Source organism: Hibiscus syriacus, unplaced genomic scaffold (assembly GCF_006381635.1).
Source record: "Hibiscus syriacus cultivar Baekdansim isolate YM2019G1 unplaced genomic scaffold, ASM638163v2 tig00116971_pilon, whole genome shotgun sequence".
NCBI classification, from domain to species: domain Eukaryota; kingdom Viridiplantae; phylum Streptophyta; class Magnoliopsida; order Malvales; family Malvaceae; genus Hibiscus; species Hibiscus syriacus.
Window position 1 is genome coordinate 2,192,363 of NW_024063495.1, and position 20,128 is coordinate 2,212,490.

Here is a 20,128-nt window from a genome sequence, read left to right on the forward strand (position 1 = left end):
AGTGTTCTAACCGAAGCTTCGAACTAGAGCATCTTTCGATTAAGTCCTAAGCCGACGAATAAATAGAAGGAATGATGCTTCAATTTAAGGATTCTGTTGGAATAATTTTCCATTTAGGGACCAATTTGGAACTTATCCTATTGTTTGGGGACATCTAGTAAAATTAGCCCTAATTAAATATTGAGTTATCAGCATAAAATGCATTTCCTTCCATCTCCTCCTTTATAAATCACAAGTCCCATGCATATGTCATCAGGCACAGCTCCAACCTTCAAAAATGGCTCTCGAGGCCGTTCAAGCAAGCTCTAGAAATAGCATAGAACCGAATTCGGGTCCGAGGATTTCGTTCTCGGCCGATTTCCTCGACGAAACCAACTTCATATCCATCAACCCACATTCTCAAAACGAAGAGATGAAGGCAAAGAAGGAGAAAGATAAAGCGAGAGTTGCAGACTTCGAGTTCCTTTCAAGCAAAGTGAGCAGCCACGCCATGTTGACGGCCGACGAGCTTTTCTTCGAAGGAAAGCTACTCCCCTTTTGGCAAATGCAGCATTCCGAGAAGCTCAAACAAATCAGCCTTAGAAAAACCAAAGATACGGAGGAAGAAGAAGATGATGATGATGATGGTGAGGTGGTGAGGGTGGAAGAGGTTATAAACAAGGATGAGAGTAGTAGCATGAGTTGGTTCGTGGATGATGACCCGTCTCCTAGGCCACCGAAATGCACCGTGTTGTGGAAGGAGTTGCTGAGGCTGAAGAAGCAACGGGCTTCGTCCTTGTCACCCTCGTCTTCCTCGTCATCGTCGTCTTCAAGCTCGTTGGCCGACATAGCTGCATCTGAAGAAGGGAAACAAGGGTCTAGGAATAGAGATAATAAGCATGTGAAGAGGATAAAGAAAGGGTTGGAAAGAACACGATCAGCGAGCATTAGAATCAGGCCAATGATTAATGTTCCTATTTGTACACAAGTCAAAAGCAGTGCATTGCCTCCTCTGTTTCCTCTTAAGAAAGGAAGATTAGAGAGGTGAAGCAAAAAACAACAAAGCAATAGCTGAGTTGAGTTTGATCTGAAAAACTAGGCTTCTCCAATATGCTATATTTGTTTTTAATTTTTAATTTTTCAAAATTTTCTGCTCTTTTTCCTATGATGGATGGAATCTCAGATGTATCACAATTTACAATGTAAATGTTGACTGGTATTTACTCTCTTTGCTTTTTCCAACTTGGTTTCACTTCATCAGGCACCAATGTATTATCAGCTAGCAAAATGAGAAGTCATTTACAGAACAACCACATGCAAAGATGCAAAGTTTTATGAATTTTCAGGGTCCCACTCTGAAAGATCAGCCAAAGAGGGGAAAAGAAAAGCCTGATGAACGGGGCTAACAGCAATGAATTACTTTTGGGGAAGAAGAAAGGATCTGAAAAAGTTAAAATGGGTTCTGATTCATCATTTATGAAATATATTTTAAAAAAGTCGGGTAATTTAGTGCATCTGATCTAAGGCATATAGCACCCAAGTATGTCACTCACAATTTCAAAAGATTCTCTATTTGTCCTCATGTTGTTTCCAACGGGTTTCGCAAGTAAATGGACATTGACCATCTATGCTTCTGACAGGTAAATGCCATCTAAAATTTTAAAAGAACTCGACAGAGATGACTCTTTTTACCAACACAAATACATCCTGGATGGTAATTCTATTAAATATGTTAAAACTTATGTATAACACAAATTATTAAAGCGTGGAGAACCCATCAAGTGAATCAGTGATAAAAGAGTTATTCTCCTTAGAGGCCTTATGTTCTTTGCAAGATGCATTGTCAATTGATTAATAAAGTTCTGAACAGATACTACCTTATAATCACCAACTATTTAAAAAAACTTATTGAATTATCGAAATCCATAACACCTTAAAAATCATTACAACATAAAAGGTAAAGTACACCGGAGGTCACTGAACTATGCTTAGTTCAGCATAACACCATACATGATTTGTTGGTCTATTTTCCACTATTTATCTATGTACCAGTAAAATGGTGTTATTTTCACCATTTAGAAAAGCATTCACAACTGTATATTCAAGGTATGGCTATGATGTACAGGCTGAATATGGACAAATTATTTCTAGGATAAGATGGAAACTTTGCAATCAAACAGAAAACATTGGTGAAACTTACAGCAAAAATCAGACCAAAATGATAGCTTTTTGTACAGAATAAATATAGACACATAGAATTTGGTGAAATCTTGTATTTTGACCATCCCAGTCGTGTGAGGTTACCTCTGAATGCGGGTAAAATCTACATAAGAAGGTGCTGGCGATAAAAACTGATTTTCAGAAGTCCTAAAACAAATTACAGTTTAGGCTAATCCGTCAGTTTATTATTCACAAGCTGTAAAGCTTGAAGTTAATGAGCTAAGAATGAGTGGCATGACTAGTGTAAAATTATACTTACCTCAAGTTCAGTCCAGATTTACCAACCAGGCTATCCGGTTCAAGATAAAACAATGGAAATATAACTGAAAAAATTTAATATCTTCAGGAAGGTGAAGGACCACAAACTATATGAAATAATAGCTGTTCCCTCAAGTATATAGGACATATCACATGTAAATCCTACATAAATCGGTTTCTTTAGCTCAAACGAGTTAGATAAACCAAGCAAGGTGAATTCTAGTTGATTAGAATTTTTAAGCTATATTAAACAAAAAACGAGTTTCTATATGGAACAAAAGGGATAGGGCAGTTCTAAATGAAATTAAAGATCAAACAAAAGATTTACGGACATTCAGTCCTTTCTATAGACACCTAGGTTTTATCTCTTGGCTTTCTCACCAAGAAGTTCAAACCACTAAGTCTTCAATATTACAACTTCAATTTCAAGGTTAAGGTATAACCTTCACAAATTCAACTGACAAACTTGGTTTTACCCAAATCTCAGAAATTCACTCCCCTTAAACTAAAAAACTCAAGATAATATACATAGATTTTTTACCTCACAAAGGTTGATTTTGGCAAATTTTTGGTACAATTACAATGAGAGATAAGATAATAATACAAGGAGTGAGTACAAGAGATGAAAAAGAAAAACTAAAGCTTTAACAATTGAATGCTTTAAGAGTTGAATCTACCATTCTTGTACTTCTAATGTTGAAAAGGCTCTATCGTTTATTGTAAAAAGAACTGTTGGTTTTGATCCAAATTCGACCAAAGGTTTGCTGTCAAGGACAAGGATCGATATTATATGAAAACCAATCCTTTTGTTTCTCAAGCTTGATGAGCCAATTTTCAATTCGAAGTACCAAAGAACAGACCCCTACGAATAGAGGATCGATCTCTTCGGGTTTGGCAACCAAAGTAACCATTCTGTGAGAAAAATGATTGATCATTTTCACAACAGAATCAATCCTTTTCTCAAAATAAAATTCTAACAATTTTATCTTTGAAAAATGATGACTATTTAACTTAAAAAACATTCGGTAAAAGATCATTTCTTTGACAAATTTTGACAAATAAATTTTTCAATATTCTCAATCAAGCTATTTAGCTTAATGTTTTGTCAATTCAAAATGAGGATCAATTCAAAGATAACATTATGAAACTTGGCTCTATTAACAAGGGATATTTTTCGGGTCATGCCATTCTCCATTAATATAGGAAAGAAACCATGTGCAACAGACCGGGTACATGGGTCCAATAATAATAAGTTCGATGTTGAGATAACGAGAAATTCATCGAAAAGGTCGATAAGACTCAACCTTTTAAGTCTACTACATTCATCTCCCACCATTTTATGAGGCAATCTAAGAAAAACTATGCAGAACCTATAAGTGATTTTAGTGGTAAAAGAGTGTTATTCTCCCTAAAGTTCTCGAGTTCAAGCAGCTGCAGCTGCATCTGCAAGGTGTGTATGCGTTGTCGATGGCTAAAAAAGATTCTGAAAAAATATTACTTTGTAATTAACCCAAACTAATAAAAGAAAGAATTTATGTAGCACAAGATAGAATCAATCTGATTACTCCATTTACGCATCTTGAGTATCAAACATACCATAACAAAATTTCTTTAATCCAAATTTCTCCTGCTACTTGAATCTAACACAAGTTAACCATTATCCTTTAGAGGAATTTAGTTGTTCTACTATTTTTTAATCCTAAAATAAGTAGAGTTCGATTAGTTTAGCATCTAACCTAGTTACAGATAGTACTCAAATTGTAGTAGCTTTTATTATTTATAACTTCCTAAAAACAAATCCATTACAACAAACTGTATTATAGAAATAAGAAGGATAAACTACTAAAAGAGCCTTGAACTAGTTTAATTTTGTTAATTAAGCCTCTATACTTTCGCGGTACCCAGATAAGCCTTATATCTCGATTTGGACTTAAACTAGCCCTTATTTCAAATGAAATATTGATTTATATTATGAGTTGTGTTTAGGCATAAATTAAAGGTTAGTGGCTTATTCATATGTGAATTAAAGATTAAGGGCTTATTTGGAAACAAGTTAAAGTTTAAGGTCTTATTTGGCTGCAAGTTAAAGATTAGGGGCTTATGTGGATACTAACTAAAGTTTAAGGGTTTATTTAGGTGTAATAAAAATATAAGGGCTCACATAAATAAAGTGACAAAGTTCAAGGGCTTATTTAGTATAATGGCCAAATAAGACTAACTTACAGTTCACGCTATCTTCCTATGTCTCAAGTGGTGATGGGATATCTCCATTGAATTGATTGTTTTCCAAATGCCTTTAACAAAAAGAAAAAAAAAAGTGGCATATCAAATGTAGTTTTCAAATAAAGATTTAGACAATTCTATATGAACGGCCACGTACAAATTATTTAGGAAGCCGAATGACTCAATGAGCAAAAGGCTCAAAAGAAAAATAAACTTACAGTATTTGTAGTAGCTTTAATGAACTGAGGTCAGGTATTACTTCTGATAAACTGTTATTACCAAGCCAACTGTTGAGAGAACGGAAAATTCAATTAGAATGTTATGATCACCGAATCTCATCACTTGAATATCAGCTTCAATACCATACATGCCACTATTGCAGTTAAATTAGCAATGCCTGATGACAACGATCCCGAAAGACCCATATGGACAGCAAAAAAACTGCATCTTAACTCACAAAGTAATCGCACGAATTCGTTCGCCCTCTGAACATGTACTTCCAGTCCATGCATTATTAAGGGACAGGCAAGAAACACCGTTTCAATCAAGTGGAGGGTTTCACGGACTGTTTTTGAAGTTCTCTAGAGCTCTAACTGCAACAAAAAATTGAGATCCTTTTCAAATAAACAGGGAGAGGAATGAAAAATTCAAACAAAATTAGAAATTAAAGTTTTCGTGCAAACCAGCAACAGACAATCACACAATATCGGTTAAAGCATTTTTCAAGGAAAAAAATCAATTTGATTTCACATAACAGCAGTAGAAATCATTATCAACCATACCATCCCTTGTGTGAGTTCTTCTAGCTCATCAAAAATCTCCCCAGCATTGATTAAAGGATTAATATTTGGATTGGCAGCAGGACTCGAAGTAATCCTAGTTTGACCGTCAAGTGGCCATCTGGTAGTGAAGATCGCAGCTCCAGCCGAAGTCGCTCCCAAATTGCTACAATACCTTACATCATTTACGTGTATGTCAAGCACTCTTGAGCTTGACGAGATTGAATCACTATTATCTGCAAAGTACAAAGCAATGTAATAAGTTGAGTTTGGAAGTGACACAGGCGGTCATATCAACTCCAGGGGTTCTAATTGATCCGTCGAAAGTGCTCGTTCAAATACTTTTGGAGGGGGTACATTCCAGAACCCAGAAACAGGTGGAGTATTGTTGCTTGCTATAACATAAACATTTTCTTCACATGGCTCCTAATATCGATGAAATTGATCATCAGGGTATCTTATCAAAGCACAAAACACTCGTATTCAACAATAAAGTAAGTATCTAAAGAAAAAGGAACTCCCACTTCAGACTTCAGAATTAATTTAGCCATTTTTTTTAATTTTGCCTACCATATGTTTTTGCTATATGTTGTGGAAAAACTACGAAAAATCATAACAACAAAATGAGCCTGCAAAAGGAATTGCTTAAGACTTACCTAATAATGGATCCATTGTATCCAAAACTGTGTCTAGCAACTAAACGCAAAGCATGAGAATCAAAATTCGTAGTATTATAAAGCGAATCCCCCAAAATAAGCATCTCCAAGCTCGAAATAAACGGGCCATACTACGTATACATCTTCTGAGCAATACAAACGCTCATGGTTGTCCCTCTAGCTTCAAACACCACTTCGTAGACTACGACCCCTTCTGATAATCCTTCGTCGTGTTCACCACCCTCCAAAACGTTCCATCCACTATCTGGACCAAAACCGGAGGCGAAGGAAAACTCAATCCGTTGACTCCGCCGTAGTAGTAAATCGTCCTGATCAGGTACTTGGCATCTCTGTAAACGCGTGCCACGTAGCAGAACTTACGGTACAGATTGTTTTGAAGAGGAAAGGATCGGACGGTGGAGAGAGTGGGGAAGAGGTCAGGAACCGTTAGGTTCTTTGATGTACCGGTGGAGATAAATTCCCCGTCGGGAAGCCATTATCGACCGTCGATTACAGTTCTCGCCGTCGCGCCACAATGAATCAAATATCCTACAAACAGAATTTTAAAAATTATAGTTAGAAGAGGATAGAAATGGAAATATTTGTAAAAGGGAGGGGAGAAAGGTAGGGATGGGCATGGATTTTGTTAAGTCCTAATCCGAAAATTATACATTTTTCATCCGATCCGATTTAATTAAAAAATTATGTATCCTCCACTTGAACCGAACTCAACCCGATTTTTTTAGATTAAATTTGAACTCGATTCGACTCGACTCGAAATAATATATTTATTAAAAATTATTATTTTTATTCAATAAAAATATGGATTTAATTGAAAAATAATATATATAGAGGGTATTTATCTCTAAATATATAAGGCAAAATCATATTTTTTCGTATCGAGTATTTTTCACTTTAAACCCCAACCCGACCCGACTCGAACATCCCCTCTAAAAAACAACCTGACCCAAATCCGATTTATTTTAAAAAATCAACCTGATCAAGTTGGAACCTATCGGGTTCGGGTCTCGTGCCCATCCTTAGGGATAATATGTGAATTACCAATGATATGAGCGTAACAAAATCTAATGGAATGGATTGTTTAATTTTAACCGAATTAATCGATCTGATTAAAATTTAATTTAGTTAATTCATTATGTAATTAGATATTAAATCATTAAGGGTTATTTTTTTTCAAAGTTCGTTTGCTTATTAATTCAATTTGAAATTAGTTAATTAATTGAATTAACAAAAAATATTAAATAATAATATATTATATATATTACATTTATCTTAATCTCAAACTCATTAAAAATCAAGATCAAACTGATTTTTAATCATGTTAGACTCATTAAACTTTCAAGATCCAATCAAATTATAACTCAAATAAAAAAAAACCTTTACTAAACTAAAAAATAAATTTTGATTAATTCAAAATTCCACCGAATTAGTAGAATTTTATTCAATTCAATTAATAATATCAAAGATATTGATTTAAATTAATAATTAAAGAAAAAATCTGATTATCTAATTCACTCGGTGTTCGAATTAATTGATTGAACACCCCCACAAATCTAATATATATAAAGTTTGAATTAAATTAAATTAAATTAATAATATGAGTTGAAGGGTATTTATATATTTTAATTTTATAAAAAAATATTCAAAATGTAACTCAACTCTTAAAACTTTTATTTGATTCAGTAAAACATGTTTACTTTATTTTTTATAAAAAAATACTCTTCATTTTTTGCAAACAATATTTTTTTAAAAAAAAGGAAAGATGAAACCACATTTAGTATCTATTTTTTCACAATAAAAGCATAATATATATATATATATATATATATATATGGTTAAAATCCACTTACACAATGTAAAACTTGTTAGTTTTATATAAATTTAAGACCGTTGGATGAGATTGACTCATTGTTTTTTTTCTTAGTGAATATCTTCTCATTTCGTACTATTAATCTTAGTCATCTATTTTTGCTTATCCAACTGTCCTAAATTTGTGTAAAACTAAAATAATTTTACATTATGTAATAGGATTATATATATATATATATTGAAATGGAAGAAAAGTTCAAATTATGCCAAACTCTAGATAAGGAAAACCTTGGACATCTCTAGTCACAAATCCAACATTGCCATTGGAGCATTCTTGAACAAAGAAAATAAAATGCTTATTGCTTAATATGTTAATTGACCCTTGTATTTGATGTATTTTTTTTAAAGTGATGCCTACATATTTTTGACAACCACATTACTATTTAAATTTGACAATCATTCTCAAAGAGTTATCTACAATATTTTTTAATTACCACTTTAGTACTTAAGTTTCAAAATTGTTTCAAAATTGTTTCAAAATTGTTTTAAATTTGTTATTTTAATCCTTTTATAAAATTAATTGTAAAACATTTTTGTCAATTAATTTAGGCATGATGTAAAAAAAATGTCCATAACGTTTGATTAAATAATTATTTTGGCATATACTTTTTTTGAAGTATTCCCCCCTCAAATATTTTATTTTAGATTAAAAAGAGCTCTAACATTTAACCAAATAATCACTTTAGCCCTTATTTTTTTAGAGCATTTTATCCCTCAACAATTTATTTCAAGGTAAATAGGCCCGTTCTTTTTAGTGTTAATCGTTTGTTGACTAACGATTTTCACTCACAGATGAGTCTTTTTGCCCAAAAACGAAACATTGGGACTAAAATACACCAAAAAAAAAAGAAGAAGGCCAAAGTGGTTACTTAAACAAACATCATGGACATTTTTTGTCATTGTGCTTATGGATCCAACTAGAGATGATAATTTAAGCCGGACCCGACGGGTGAGTTCGGATCAAGTGAATTTTTGGTTTAAGATGAAAAATCTTTGACCCGAAATAATATTATAATTTTCTTCTAGATGTCAAATGATAATTATTATAATAGCTCTATCTATAATTTTTTTCAAAATAATCCTTGTTTTGCCAAAAAAAATAGTTTTTTATATTTTTTTATCATGTGGAGTAGGATGCATATTTTTATTTCAAAATTTGAATCAATTTTGAATTGGATGAGATCATTCTAAATTCGAATCAAATCAAATTTAGATAAAAAAAATGTTTCTCAAGTCGGATCTGATTGATTGAAAACCTGACTTATTCCTATTCCTAACTCGACTAGACCAGAACACATAAGTGAAATTTAAAATATACGAAAACGAAAAATTATTTTTTGATTCCAGGTTTTATATATTTTAGTTTAATTATAAATATTCTTATTTATTGTACAGTTAGAAAATTATTTTATTGGAATCAAGAATATTATTTAAATATATAAACAGAAAAAAAATAAGATTCATTTCTATAGAGTAAATTTTTTAAATATACACATTATTTGAACCATCGGGCTAATTAAATTTAATTATTTTAATAAAAACAATATTTTTTAAATTTATTATATTTTATATTATTTAACTCATTCATTTATTTTCACTCATCTAAAAATTTTAAAAAACATATAAATTTATATTATCTCCATTGATCTTAATTTATATTTATATATATATTAGGGTCAAATTGGTCATATAAAAGTCAAATCTTTTAAAATTGTTATATATGAATTAAATATTTTAAAAGGCCTTCAAATTAGGGTCAAATTTGTCGTATAAAGGTTAATATTTTTAATTAATCACTGGTATCCGATCTATTGATCGACTAATTCAGATCGGATACTGTAGAGATTAAGGTGACCCTCCCGACCCATTTTGCTCTATTCGCAAACGTCAAGATTATAACCCCTGACCTCACTTAAGAAATATAATACTTTATCCCACTAAACTAACTTACTGTTGGTAAAGGTTAAATCTTTTAAAATTGAATAATCAAATAAAAAGAATTAGAACAAGAAACCACGATATAATATGGCGGCCTGATTTAATCTTTCATATTCTTCAAGGAGAAAAAGGGAAAAAAAGAAAGAGAAAAGGCCAAATTGGCCCATTAGGGCACCCGACTAAATAATTTAGCCCATTAGAGCATCCAAACGTTTAATTTGGGATTTACGACAAATTGAACAGTTCCTTGGAATATAATTTTTTAAATGGGCCATGTTAGGTGGGCCCCACACCCAGATTAAAAAAAATCTTGAGGGACTCGTCACTCCGACGTGATAAGTCTCAATAAAAAATAATTATTTTATTTTATAATTTTTAAAAGAAAATTAAAAAAAATAATATTTTATTATGAAATTTGAGCAATGTTGGTAGTATTGATACTACATTGTGAGTATCGATACTTCCACTACCTTTGGTATTGGTACCCCTTTTGGTATCGGTACCATTTTTCATTATGAAATTTGAGCAAAACTGGTAGTATTGATAATATATTGTGAGTATCGATACTTCCGATACCTTTGGTATCGGTACTATATGAACAATATCGATACTACGTGTACAAAAAAAATTTGTGCTCAATTCCAAGTAAAACGAACTTTGAATTATTTTTGAAAACTTTGAAAACTCTTGAACAAATTCAATTCAAGTCTAAAAACTTTATGCCTTAATTGTTATATCAAAATATAGTTCAACATTTTGTAACGCTTATTTTAGCGTCTAACACGATATTTTGGAAGATGTGAACAATGTTTTCTGTTATGACATTCACTTCTGCAGTGGCCACAAAGTTTTGGTTGACCTGACTCTCTTTGAGGATCATCCATATCGGTATGAATTCAGCTAGATTCAGGTCGACCCCGTAACTTCCTACACAATCGAGGATTTGGTAACCATTCCTCAGAAATTGTGCATGTAGGCCAGTATGCTTCATTTGGGAGGTACTTGAAGTCACAACTATAAATGTTACGTATAGTGTGCAGGCTATAACAGTCATCAACATATAAGTATGGGTCAATATTGATGTGCATACATGCAACAACATCGTGAGCACATGGGAACCTAAAAGCTTGAAATTGACCATAATCACACAATCTTCTATTCAGATTACCAGTGTATGTTGTAGAATTACCTCCCTCATGTGGTCAAACTAGAGCTTGGACAAACATTGATGTCGCATGTGCTTGATTCTTTTGCATTGTCTTCTCTAAATCTGGAGTCCAATTTCTCCCATCGCTGATCATGGCATCAATTTGTGCACTTTTGTCTGCCCATACTCTAAAGTAAGTCTCCCTAACAATACTTGCTATCGGGAGATGTCGAGTCCCTTTCAGCACTGAGTTGATACATTCAGCAAGGTTGATAGTCATATGGCCGTAACGTCGACCCTCAACATCATATGCTTGTGACTATCTCTCCCTTGGTATTTCAGCTCATCTCCGTATCTTCTCAAATTTTCAAGCTATGCACGGAAGTTTGGTTGAAGTAAAACATACCCTAAAAAACAGTAACTTAAATGTTACTAAAAAAACATTAATGAAGCAGAAATAATTAATGACAATTGCTAAAGTACTTACCCGTATTGATAATCTCCTTTTTGATCTTTTTCTTCTTAAACCTCGTCATTGCATTCGACGTGATATGACATATACAATATGCATGATATGTGTGAGGCGGCGTCCATCTATTTTTGGGTCTACCAATTGTGCTTAACAACCCAGGAGATCGATCTGAGATCATGCAAACCCCTTCTTGAGTGACAACATGGGAACACAAGTCGGAGAGAAAGAAATTTCAAGTTTCCTCCGATTCATTTTTAACAATGGCGAAAACAATGTGGAAAATATTTCTATCTCCATATTGTGAAACAATTATCATCAAGACGTGTCTGTAGAACCCATATAGAAAAGTGCCATCAACTTGAATCATTTGTTTGCAAAATCTAAACCCTTCGATAGCTGACTTAAACGCCCAGAACAAACCACCAAAAATTCTCTTCCCGGGGATAACGTCTCCCTCAAGCGTGACTGCAAGATGAGTATAGTACCTAACAATGGTTCTAGGGATAAAAAATTTCATTGCTTGTAACAGACATGGTAGCTCATTATATGGCTGATCCCAATCACCATACAACAAGGTCATTGCTTTCCGTTTTGCCATCCATGCCTTGTAATAAGTCAAAATATAACCAAATGTATTCCAAATGGATGCCACTAACACAAAAACGACATTCTTGGATTTTTTTTCCACCAACAACTTCACATAAGAGCATAGGACATCTGAATCTAAATGTATGTTGTCTTGTATCAAGGAGGTCATTGTACATGCGTGTTCTGCATTGAACCTTGTGATTTCCCACAACATCTATTGTTGTAGGTATGATACTTGTATCCTCCATTTACAGCCAACATCATGGTGTATACACCGTAAGAAATAAGTTTTTTGATCCGACTCCGCGACATAGAATTGAAGATGAGCTTTGATACAATACTCTTTGATTGCTAGTTGTGCCTCTTTTTTGTTTCAAATTTATACCCTAATAGCCAACTCAAACGACCGCTCGTCTGAAGAACCCCAATAGGCAGCACATAACTCTTATATATCAAATATTTCAGGATTCCGCATAGCATCGTATTTAATGTCATGCATTGTAACTGCATGATGATACCGAGGTAAATCTTGATGATTGAAGTCAGGTTCGATTTATGTCCTTGCCCAAACATTTGGAGCATTATGTAATCCTTTACATTGTGAAACAACTGCCTCCCACACATCCGCCTCAACATCCAAACCTTGTCCCTATGAAGCAGCCTCAACAATATCAGACTCATCAACTAATGTTGTGTCTTCATCGTTTACCAACGAAACAATGTCTTCATCATCTTTGCTAAATTCAACAAGGCTTTCACCGAACCGTGCAACAAGGTTCTCATCACCATAACTTCCATGTGGTTGAGAGGGTCATGTTTCTTCTGTTCTTCGAGCTGGTACTGATGACGTCGGAATATCAGTTGCATTCACCGTTTCGACGTACATCTCCACCATATTATTATCTTACAATTGATGAAGTCCAATCATAACAACAACATCTTCATCATCAAGCTGAACTTTTCCATAAGTCATTGGATTTGAGGATATCAGGTGCCGATAACTTACACATGAAACATAAGCTCCAAATTTTCTCTCAATTTTTTGCTTCTTTTGGCGATGCAATGCATCTACAGGGAACATCATATTGATCGGCATGTCTGACTTAAACACAACACCAACATCAGTTTGTAGAATTTTGCCATTATAATGGACACTGTGAAGAATTTGTTTCTCATTTTTTGAAATGTTTTTGGTTAGATGAAAAGAGTTTTTGTGCGTATGAGATTGAAAATGAAAGTGTCTAAAGTAAGAGCTTGAAGATGATGTACACAACTTAAAGAGGAGAGATATTTTTTCCCGTTGGAACTCGTCACGCAGGCGTGACGAGTTCCATTGAAAATTTTAACAAAATTTGAACGTTTAACAACGCTCAATCTAATGGTAAATGTTTTTTAAATTATATCCGTTGAAATTCATCACACCGGCGTGACGAGTTCTATGAGAATAAAATATATATTTTTAAAAATTACAAAATAAAAAAAATATTTTTTATTAGGAATCGTCACGTCGTGTGTGACAAGTCCCTCAAGATTTTTTTAAATCCGGGTATGGAGCCCATCTGACACGGCTAATTAAAAAAATTATATTATGACGAGTTTCATGCAAACAATTCAATTTATAGTAGATCTTAAATTAAATGTTTGAGTAATGGACTAAATTATTTACTCGGTTGCCATAATGGGCCAATTTGGCCAGAAGAAAAGCCTATTGTTTCAGTTAAATCTCCAAAATACCCTTGATCCAGTGTCTCCCTTTCTCTGTCAAATCACGCTTCCCATTTCTGATAAAACCTTCTCTCCCTGTTTTTAGAGTCTTTTCCTTTTCTTTCTTATTCATTATTTCTATATGGAGCTTCAGCGTCCGGAGGAAGAAGGCCTCCCAGAACGAAAGGGGCAAAAGCGGAAACTAGATGAAGAGATCCAAGAGGGCCGTGAAATCTCCCTCCCCAATCGCCGTGCACTCTTGGCCGAAGTAACCGCTCAGGTTAGCGTACTCGAATCCGCCTTCTCTTGGCGCGAATCAGATCGCGCCTCTGCTAAGCGTGCCACTCACGTGCTAGCTGAACTCGCCAAGAACGGTAAAATTTTGAAAATCTTCAGTTCCAAATTCCGATCTCATTCTAATTTGAATTTTCTCGCCTTTCCTTTGTGTTGTGTTTTTACTGATTTTTTTAATTTCATGATTAACGGTAATGATCTATTTTTTTTTGCAGAGGAAGTTGTTAATGTGATCGTTGAAGGTGGTGCGGTTCCGGCTTTAGTGAAGCATCTGCAAGCGCCGCCATGCGACTATGGCGACCTAAGTCCGAAGCCTTTCGAGCACGAAGTTGAAAAAGGAAGTGCTTTTGCTCTGGGGCTTCTCGCCGTAAAGGTGATTTTAGTGAATATTTCTCCTTTTATAACAAAAGAAAAACTAAAGATGGTTGTTACTATCATACTTGCATTTTATATAATTTTGCGTAGTATGAGCTGTAGTTAACGGTTTGAAATTTGAATTATATATTAGAAGTTCACTTGTTAGGCGATATAGATAATTTGAGGTTCTATATAAAAAATTTCTTCGTTAAAATTATGTTTGATAGTAGCAAAAGTTAAACTTTGAGAAAATTTGAGTTACACTAATCTGTTAATATATGGAAAAATGAAAGAAACATTTTAGACATAGAGATGGTTTTTTTTGATAAACCACTAAATCTTGGCTATGTTTTGAATCTGGTATTTTCTGGGTTTGCATGATTAGTTTTCCTGGTATTGATGGAAATATGTTTGTTATTCACTCTTGTTAATCATTGGATCTGCTATTTTTCTTTTTTATTTACTTTGCTGATAACAGCCAGAACATCAGCAACTAATAGTTGATTCTGGGGCCTTGTCACATCTTGTGAATTTGTTGCGTCGACACAAGGATAGTTCTATTTCTCGTGCAGTGATCAGTGTCATCAGAAGAGCTGCTGATGCTGTCACCAACCTTGCTCATGAGAATAGCAGCATTAAAACCCGTGTCAGGTTTGCAAAAATTGTGCAGTTTTAACAGAAGTTATTTGTAGTAGCTCCTTGTTTATTCTAATACTTATCTTGATTGGTTTGATAGAATGGAAGGTGGGATTCCACCTCTTGTTGAGTTGCTTGAATTTACTGATACAAAGGTGCAAAGAGCAGCTGCTGGGGCATTACGAACCCTAGCTTTCAAAAATGATGAAAACAAGAATCAGGTAACAGATCTGTCTTTAGAAGTTGGACTGGATAAAACTGTCTTCAGTGCTGGTTAATGGAGTGAATACTATGCCTTTGCAGATAGTTGAATGCAATGCTCTACCTACTCTCATCTTAATGCTAAGATCAGAGGATGCTGCTATACACTATGAAGCGGTAGGATTCTTGTTGTTTATGTTACTTAGCCTCGGGTGTGAGGTGTTGGACATGGGTATATGTCTGTCACAGTATGTTAAATTTTTTCAAGATTTCCATGCATTTTGAGAGTCCTTAAAGGATTATATCCTCATCATACTCATGTCCGATATGTGTAGGACACGAGTACTTCCAGACAAATAATGAGTAGGAGCAACATAACTTGGATGATTTTTAGGCTAATTCCGTTGGGTTCTAATTTATTTATTTTATCAGTTCCATAAAAAATTTTCCAAATCCCTTGTAGGTTGGTGTGATTGGCAATCTGGTGCATTCATCGCCAGACATAAAAAAAGAAGTTCTTGATACTGGAGCTCTGCAACCTGTCATTGGTTTGCTCAAGTATGTTTAATTTGGGTTTCATGTTTCTTTAACTTGTTTTACTTTTAACATAGGTTATAGTTCGTTACTTTTGGGCTGTTTTTTATCTTCACTTTATCCTTTTTCATTAATTGATTTTTTTTTATTGGAAAACAGTTCCTGCTGCTCGGAGAGCCAAAGGGAGGCAGCTTTATTGCTTGGGCAATTTGCTGCAACTGATTCTGATTGCAAGGTGAAGACTGTCCATTCTCTTCATACTTAAACTAGGCTTAATATGCTGCTTCTTGGATCTATTGTCAATTTAGGGGACACATGATGAAATACAATTATTTGCTCTGGAATTACTGTCCTAGTATTTGTATGAATTTAGCTTTTCATGTGGTTTGCCTTTGTCCTTGAAGTGATTAGGACAAGAACTGGTCTTATTGCTTATAATTTTCATTCCCTTAATTTTTCATTGTTTCTCCTTTTTGACACATGCTTCTTTGGATTTTGCAGGTTCATATTGTACAAAGGGGTGCTGTCCGACCCTTGATTGAGATGCTTCACTCTCCTGATGTACAGCTGAAAGAGATGTCAGCCTTCGCTTTGGGGAGGTTGGCACAGGTTATTATTGCTATATTCCTTGTTGGACAATTTCAAGCTGTCATTAGTGCTGTGAAAGTTGCTTATTGGCCTTTGTACTCAAATCTTGCTAAAGCTCGTCCTTTTTTCTGTGATAATAATGTGGTTAATTGTCTCTACTTAAAATGTTTGCTTTTTAAATAAAATTTGAAGTTAATTTAGTTATGAATTCCTGCCAGTTTCTAAGACTAAATTTATTCATTACCCATCAATCTAACATCTTGTTCTCTTGGTTTCACGATTTTCGCAAGTCATGTAATTATGATGGTTTTGTCAGATGCATCCCTTGTTTTCCACTCTTGAAAATATCGTGCCTCTCACAATTTTCATCATGCATGTTTGCATATCAATTCTTTTGGCATGATATCCTAATAAAACTTTGCTCCTCAGTATTGAACAGAAAGGGCTCAGTCTGTTTGTGTTTTTCTTGTTTCTAAGGTTTCTCTTTACTGGTCTTTATAGCTGCTTCTGAGAAACGTCATACTCTGCTAAATTTCCTTTCTTCATAAGCTGGGACTAGTAAATACCTCTGTGTCACTAATATATAATTTTGTTTGCAGGACACACACAATCAATTGGTATTGCTCATAGTGGTGGTTTGGTTCCCTTGTTGAAGCTTCTAGATTCTAAGAATGGATCTTTGCAACACAATGCTGCATTTGCTCTTTATGGTCTTGCAGATAATGAGGTATGGTAGTCTGTGGTAGCTGTCAACCTTTACAAAGTGCCTGGATTTATTTTTTGGGGTCATGATACATGTTAATATATTCTTCTCTCCTGTAGGATAATGTATCCAATTTTATTAGGGTGGGGGGTGTCCAACGGCTGCAAGATGGAGAGTTTATAGTACAAGTATGTCAATCCTTTTAGATGTGCCTTGTTACTCTCTTAGTTTCCATGCTACTAGTTTTTTTGATGCTGCATGATATCCATAAGAAATCAAAACTTCCCCAGCTCATTGCTTTGTCTTTAGTTTTCCGTACTGATTTAATATTGTTGGTTTATGATACTTTCAGGCAACAAAAGATTGTGTAGCCAAGACATTGAAAAGACTAGAGGAGAAGATTCATGGGCGAGTAAGCATTCTCATTCCTATAACTACTCTTTGCCTTTTATATCTTTATATATTTGGACTGAAGAAATGTCTGGCTGTTCAATGCTCTTTATGTTTTAGGTCTCATTTGCTTTATTTATCTTTTGTAGGTTTTGAACAATTTGCTGTATCTCATGCGTGTTGCAGAGAAGCCAGTCCAAAGACGAGTGGCTTTAGCTGTAGCTCATCTTTGTTCCCCTGATGATCATAGAACTATATTCATTGATAATAATGGTCATTTTGTTTACCCTTTCCTCAATTAATCAATATCAATCCTATTCCGTGTTTTGTGCAATTTAAAGTAGCATACTGCATGCATGGAGCGCAAATGTTTTGTTGCTTTGAGAGGCTGATTGTTCTCTGTTTTAATGCAGGACTTGAACTGCTTCTTGGTCTTCTTGGTTCTTCAAGCGCTAAGCAGCAACTTGATGGTGCTGTAGCTCTGTACAAGTTATCCAACAAAGCTATGACACTTTCTCCTATGGATGCAGCCCCCCCTTCTCCAACACCACAAGTGAGCTTGTAAAATTGGTTAGAGCGTCATGCATTTCCATTGCCTGAATTAATATCATTCCGAGAAATCGGTGTTATGCCTGGCCATATACTGTTCCATAGTTATTGCAAGGGTAGATCTATGACATTCTCATAATTGGTTTATAAGGAGGAGAATAGTTCATACTTATGGCAGTTCTATTTAAGTTCCTGTTATAATATACAACTTAAATGCAGGTATATTTGGGGGAGCAATATGTGAACAACGCTACATTATCTGATGTTACCTTCCTAGTTGAAGGTTATACAATTTGTCTACCTAAGGCTCTGATACTTGCTATGGAAAAATAGTGGGTTACATGTCAAAATATAGCTTTTGTTACAACTAAGATCCTTTATTTCTCTTCTCTTGCAGGTAGACGATTCTATGCTCACAGAATCTGCCTGCTTGCTTCTTCAGATGCATTTCGTGCTATGTTTGATGGTGGTTATCGGGTGAGTTCCCTTTTGCATCCTTTTAATTTTCCAGTTGTCCATCCCTTCTCTTCTCAAAAGGGGGGCCCAGGGCTATCTTCATCCTTGGTTTTTGGCCGGGAATTTTTATTCAAGTGCTTTCTAACAAGTGGGAGAGTCCACGTTGTATTGCACTATTTCTGATGATTCTGGAAGAACTCTAAACTCATTTTTTCCGAACTTGGGCTTTTTCATTTATTACTGGTAAGTGGTAACCTTGTATTATTCTTTTTGAAAATACAGGATTCCAACTATTCATTATCACTTTAGCTTTAAACTTAGACCTATAGTTCTTGCTAGAGGACATAGATAATGTTGTCAAACTACATGAGGTTCTTTTAAAAATCCCTCTTGGCCTGTATTTTGCAGGAAAAAGATGCAAGAGATATTGAAATTCCGAACATTAAGTGGGAGGTTTTTGAGTTGATGATGAGGTATTACAAATTATTGATCCGGATGTACATACATTGGATTTACATCATTGTATTCTTTTTTAGCATAATTCTTTTTAAATCATTATATTCTTTTTTAGCATAATTCTTTTTACATCATTGTACAGATTCATATATACTGGATCAGTAGATGTTACATTGGATATCGCACAAGATCTGCTCAGAGCAGCTGATCAATATCTTTTGGAGGGACTTAAGCGACTTTGTGAATATACCATTGCTCAGGTGAGCCGAAGAGGTTATCTGTAGATATTCCGAATCCTTTAGTTGCCCTTAAAATCTGGGATTGGCATCTGATCATTTCTATGTTTTCATTGAAGGATATCTTGCTTGAAAATGTTTCGAGCATGTATGAGCTGTCTGAAGCTTTTCATGCCATATCGTTGGGGCACACTTGCATATTATTTATCTTGGAACATTTCGATAAATTGAGTGCAAGACCTGGGTATGTACTTAAGACTTGCCATGACCCAGCTCTTCTTTAGGAATTCAACTCTAATGTACTTAACTCGAGCTTCGCGTTGCGTTGCAGGCACTTGCATCTAGTCCAGCGGATAATTCCCGAGATCCGCGACTACTTTGCTAAAGCACTTACAAGACCTAACACGCATAAACTGCGGCTATAGAAGATGTTCGTTTTTAACTCCTGATCTCTAACCAGGTATGTTGTACAGAAAGTAGCAGATCTTATCGATTGATTACTCGTAGCGTGGTTCATAATCATTTGCAGGTAGAGCAAAAAGTATTAGTTTCCTTCTTTTATTCGTTGTCTGTAGATGTTTGGAGAATATCTTGGATTGTGTTGGCTAGTAGATATAAATGTATCGAAAGTGTTATTGGAGTCGGTTCTCGGCAGTCGCACGTAATTGGAATAAAATTGAAAGACATTATAGTAATTATCTTTAAATATATTTAGAAGTTTTAGACTATCCATAGACCAGGATGGGGATTTTTCATCATAAATTTGAATCGACTTGATCTCGGCTTTCTCCTTTACAAAATTCGTTCCGAGTTTTGAACTTGAATTTTAAAAAAAATAATACAAAAAACTGATCCTATAAGTTGGTCATATAAT

General features: G+C 34.5%; 2 protein-coding genes and 1 pseudogene across 2 annotated transcripts; 2 read left to right on the top strand and 1 right to left on the bottom strand.

The window, feature by feature from the left end:
* Positions 1–257: 257 nt before the first annotated feature.
* Positions 258–1,132, top strand: LOC120191970. The gene has a single exon (XM_039194825.1). It carries the CDS (start codon positions 278–280, stop codon positions 1,025–1,027), a length of 750 nt encoding a protein of 249 aa, XP_039050756.1. The 5' UTR covers positions 258–277; the 3' UTR covers positions 1,028–1,132.
* Positions 1,133–5,783: 4,651 nt separating this feature from the next.
* On the bottom strand, positions 5,784–6,611 carry LOC120191799 (annotated as a pseudogene).
* A 7,385-nt stretch (positions 6,612–13,996) lies between these two features.
* LOC120192085 (ARM REPEAT PROTEIN INTERACTING WITH ABF2-like) lies at positions 13,997–19,894 on the top strand. Its single transcript, XM_039194939.1, is given in 20 exon segments — positions 13,997–14,228; positions 14,364–14,521; positions 14,984–15,156; positions 15,242–15,362; positions 15,445–15,519; positions 15,806–15,900; positions 16,036–16,111; positions 16,378–16,485; positions 17,064–17,076; positions 17,079–17,191; positions 17,287–17,355; positions 17,520–17,579; positions 17,707–17,830; positions 17,971–18,110; positions 18,326–18,389; positions 18,504–18,583; positions 18,971–19,035; positions 19,161–19,278; positions 19,374–19,498; positions 19,586–19,894. Coding segments are annotated over 20 exon segments (2,103 nt in total). The 3' UTR covers positions 19,680–19,894.
* Positions 19,895–20,128: the final 234 nt, after the last annotated feature.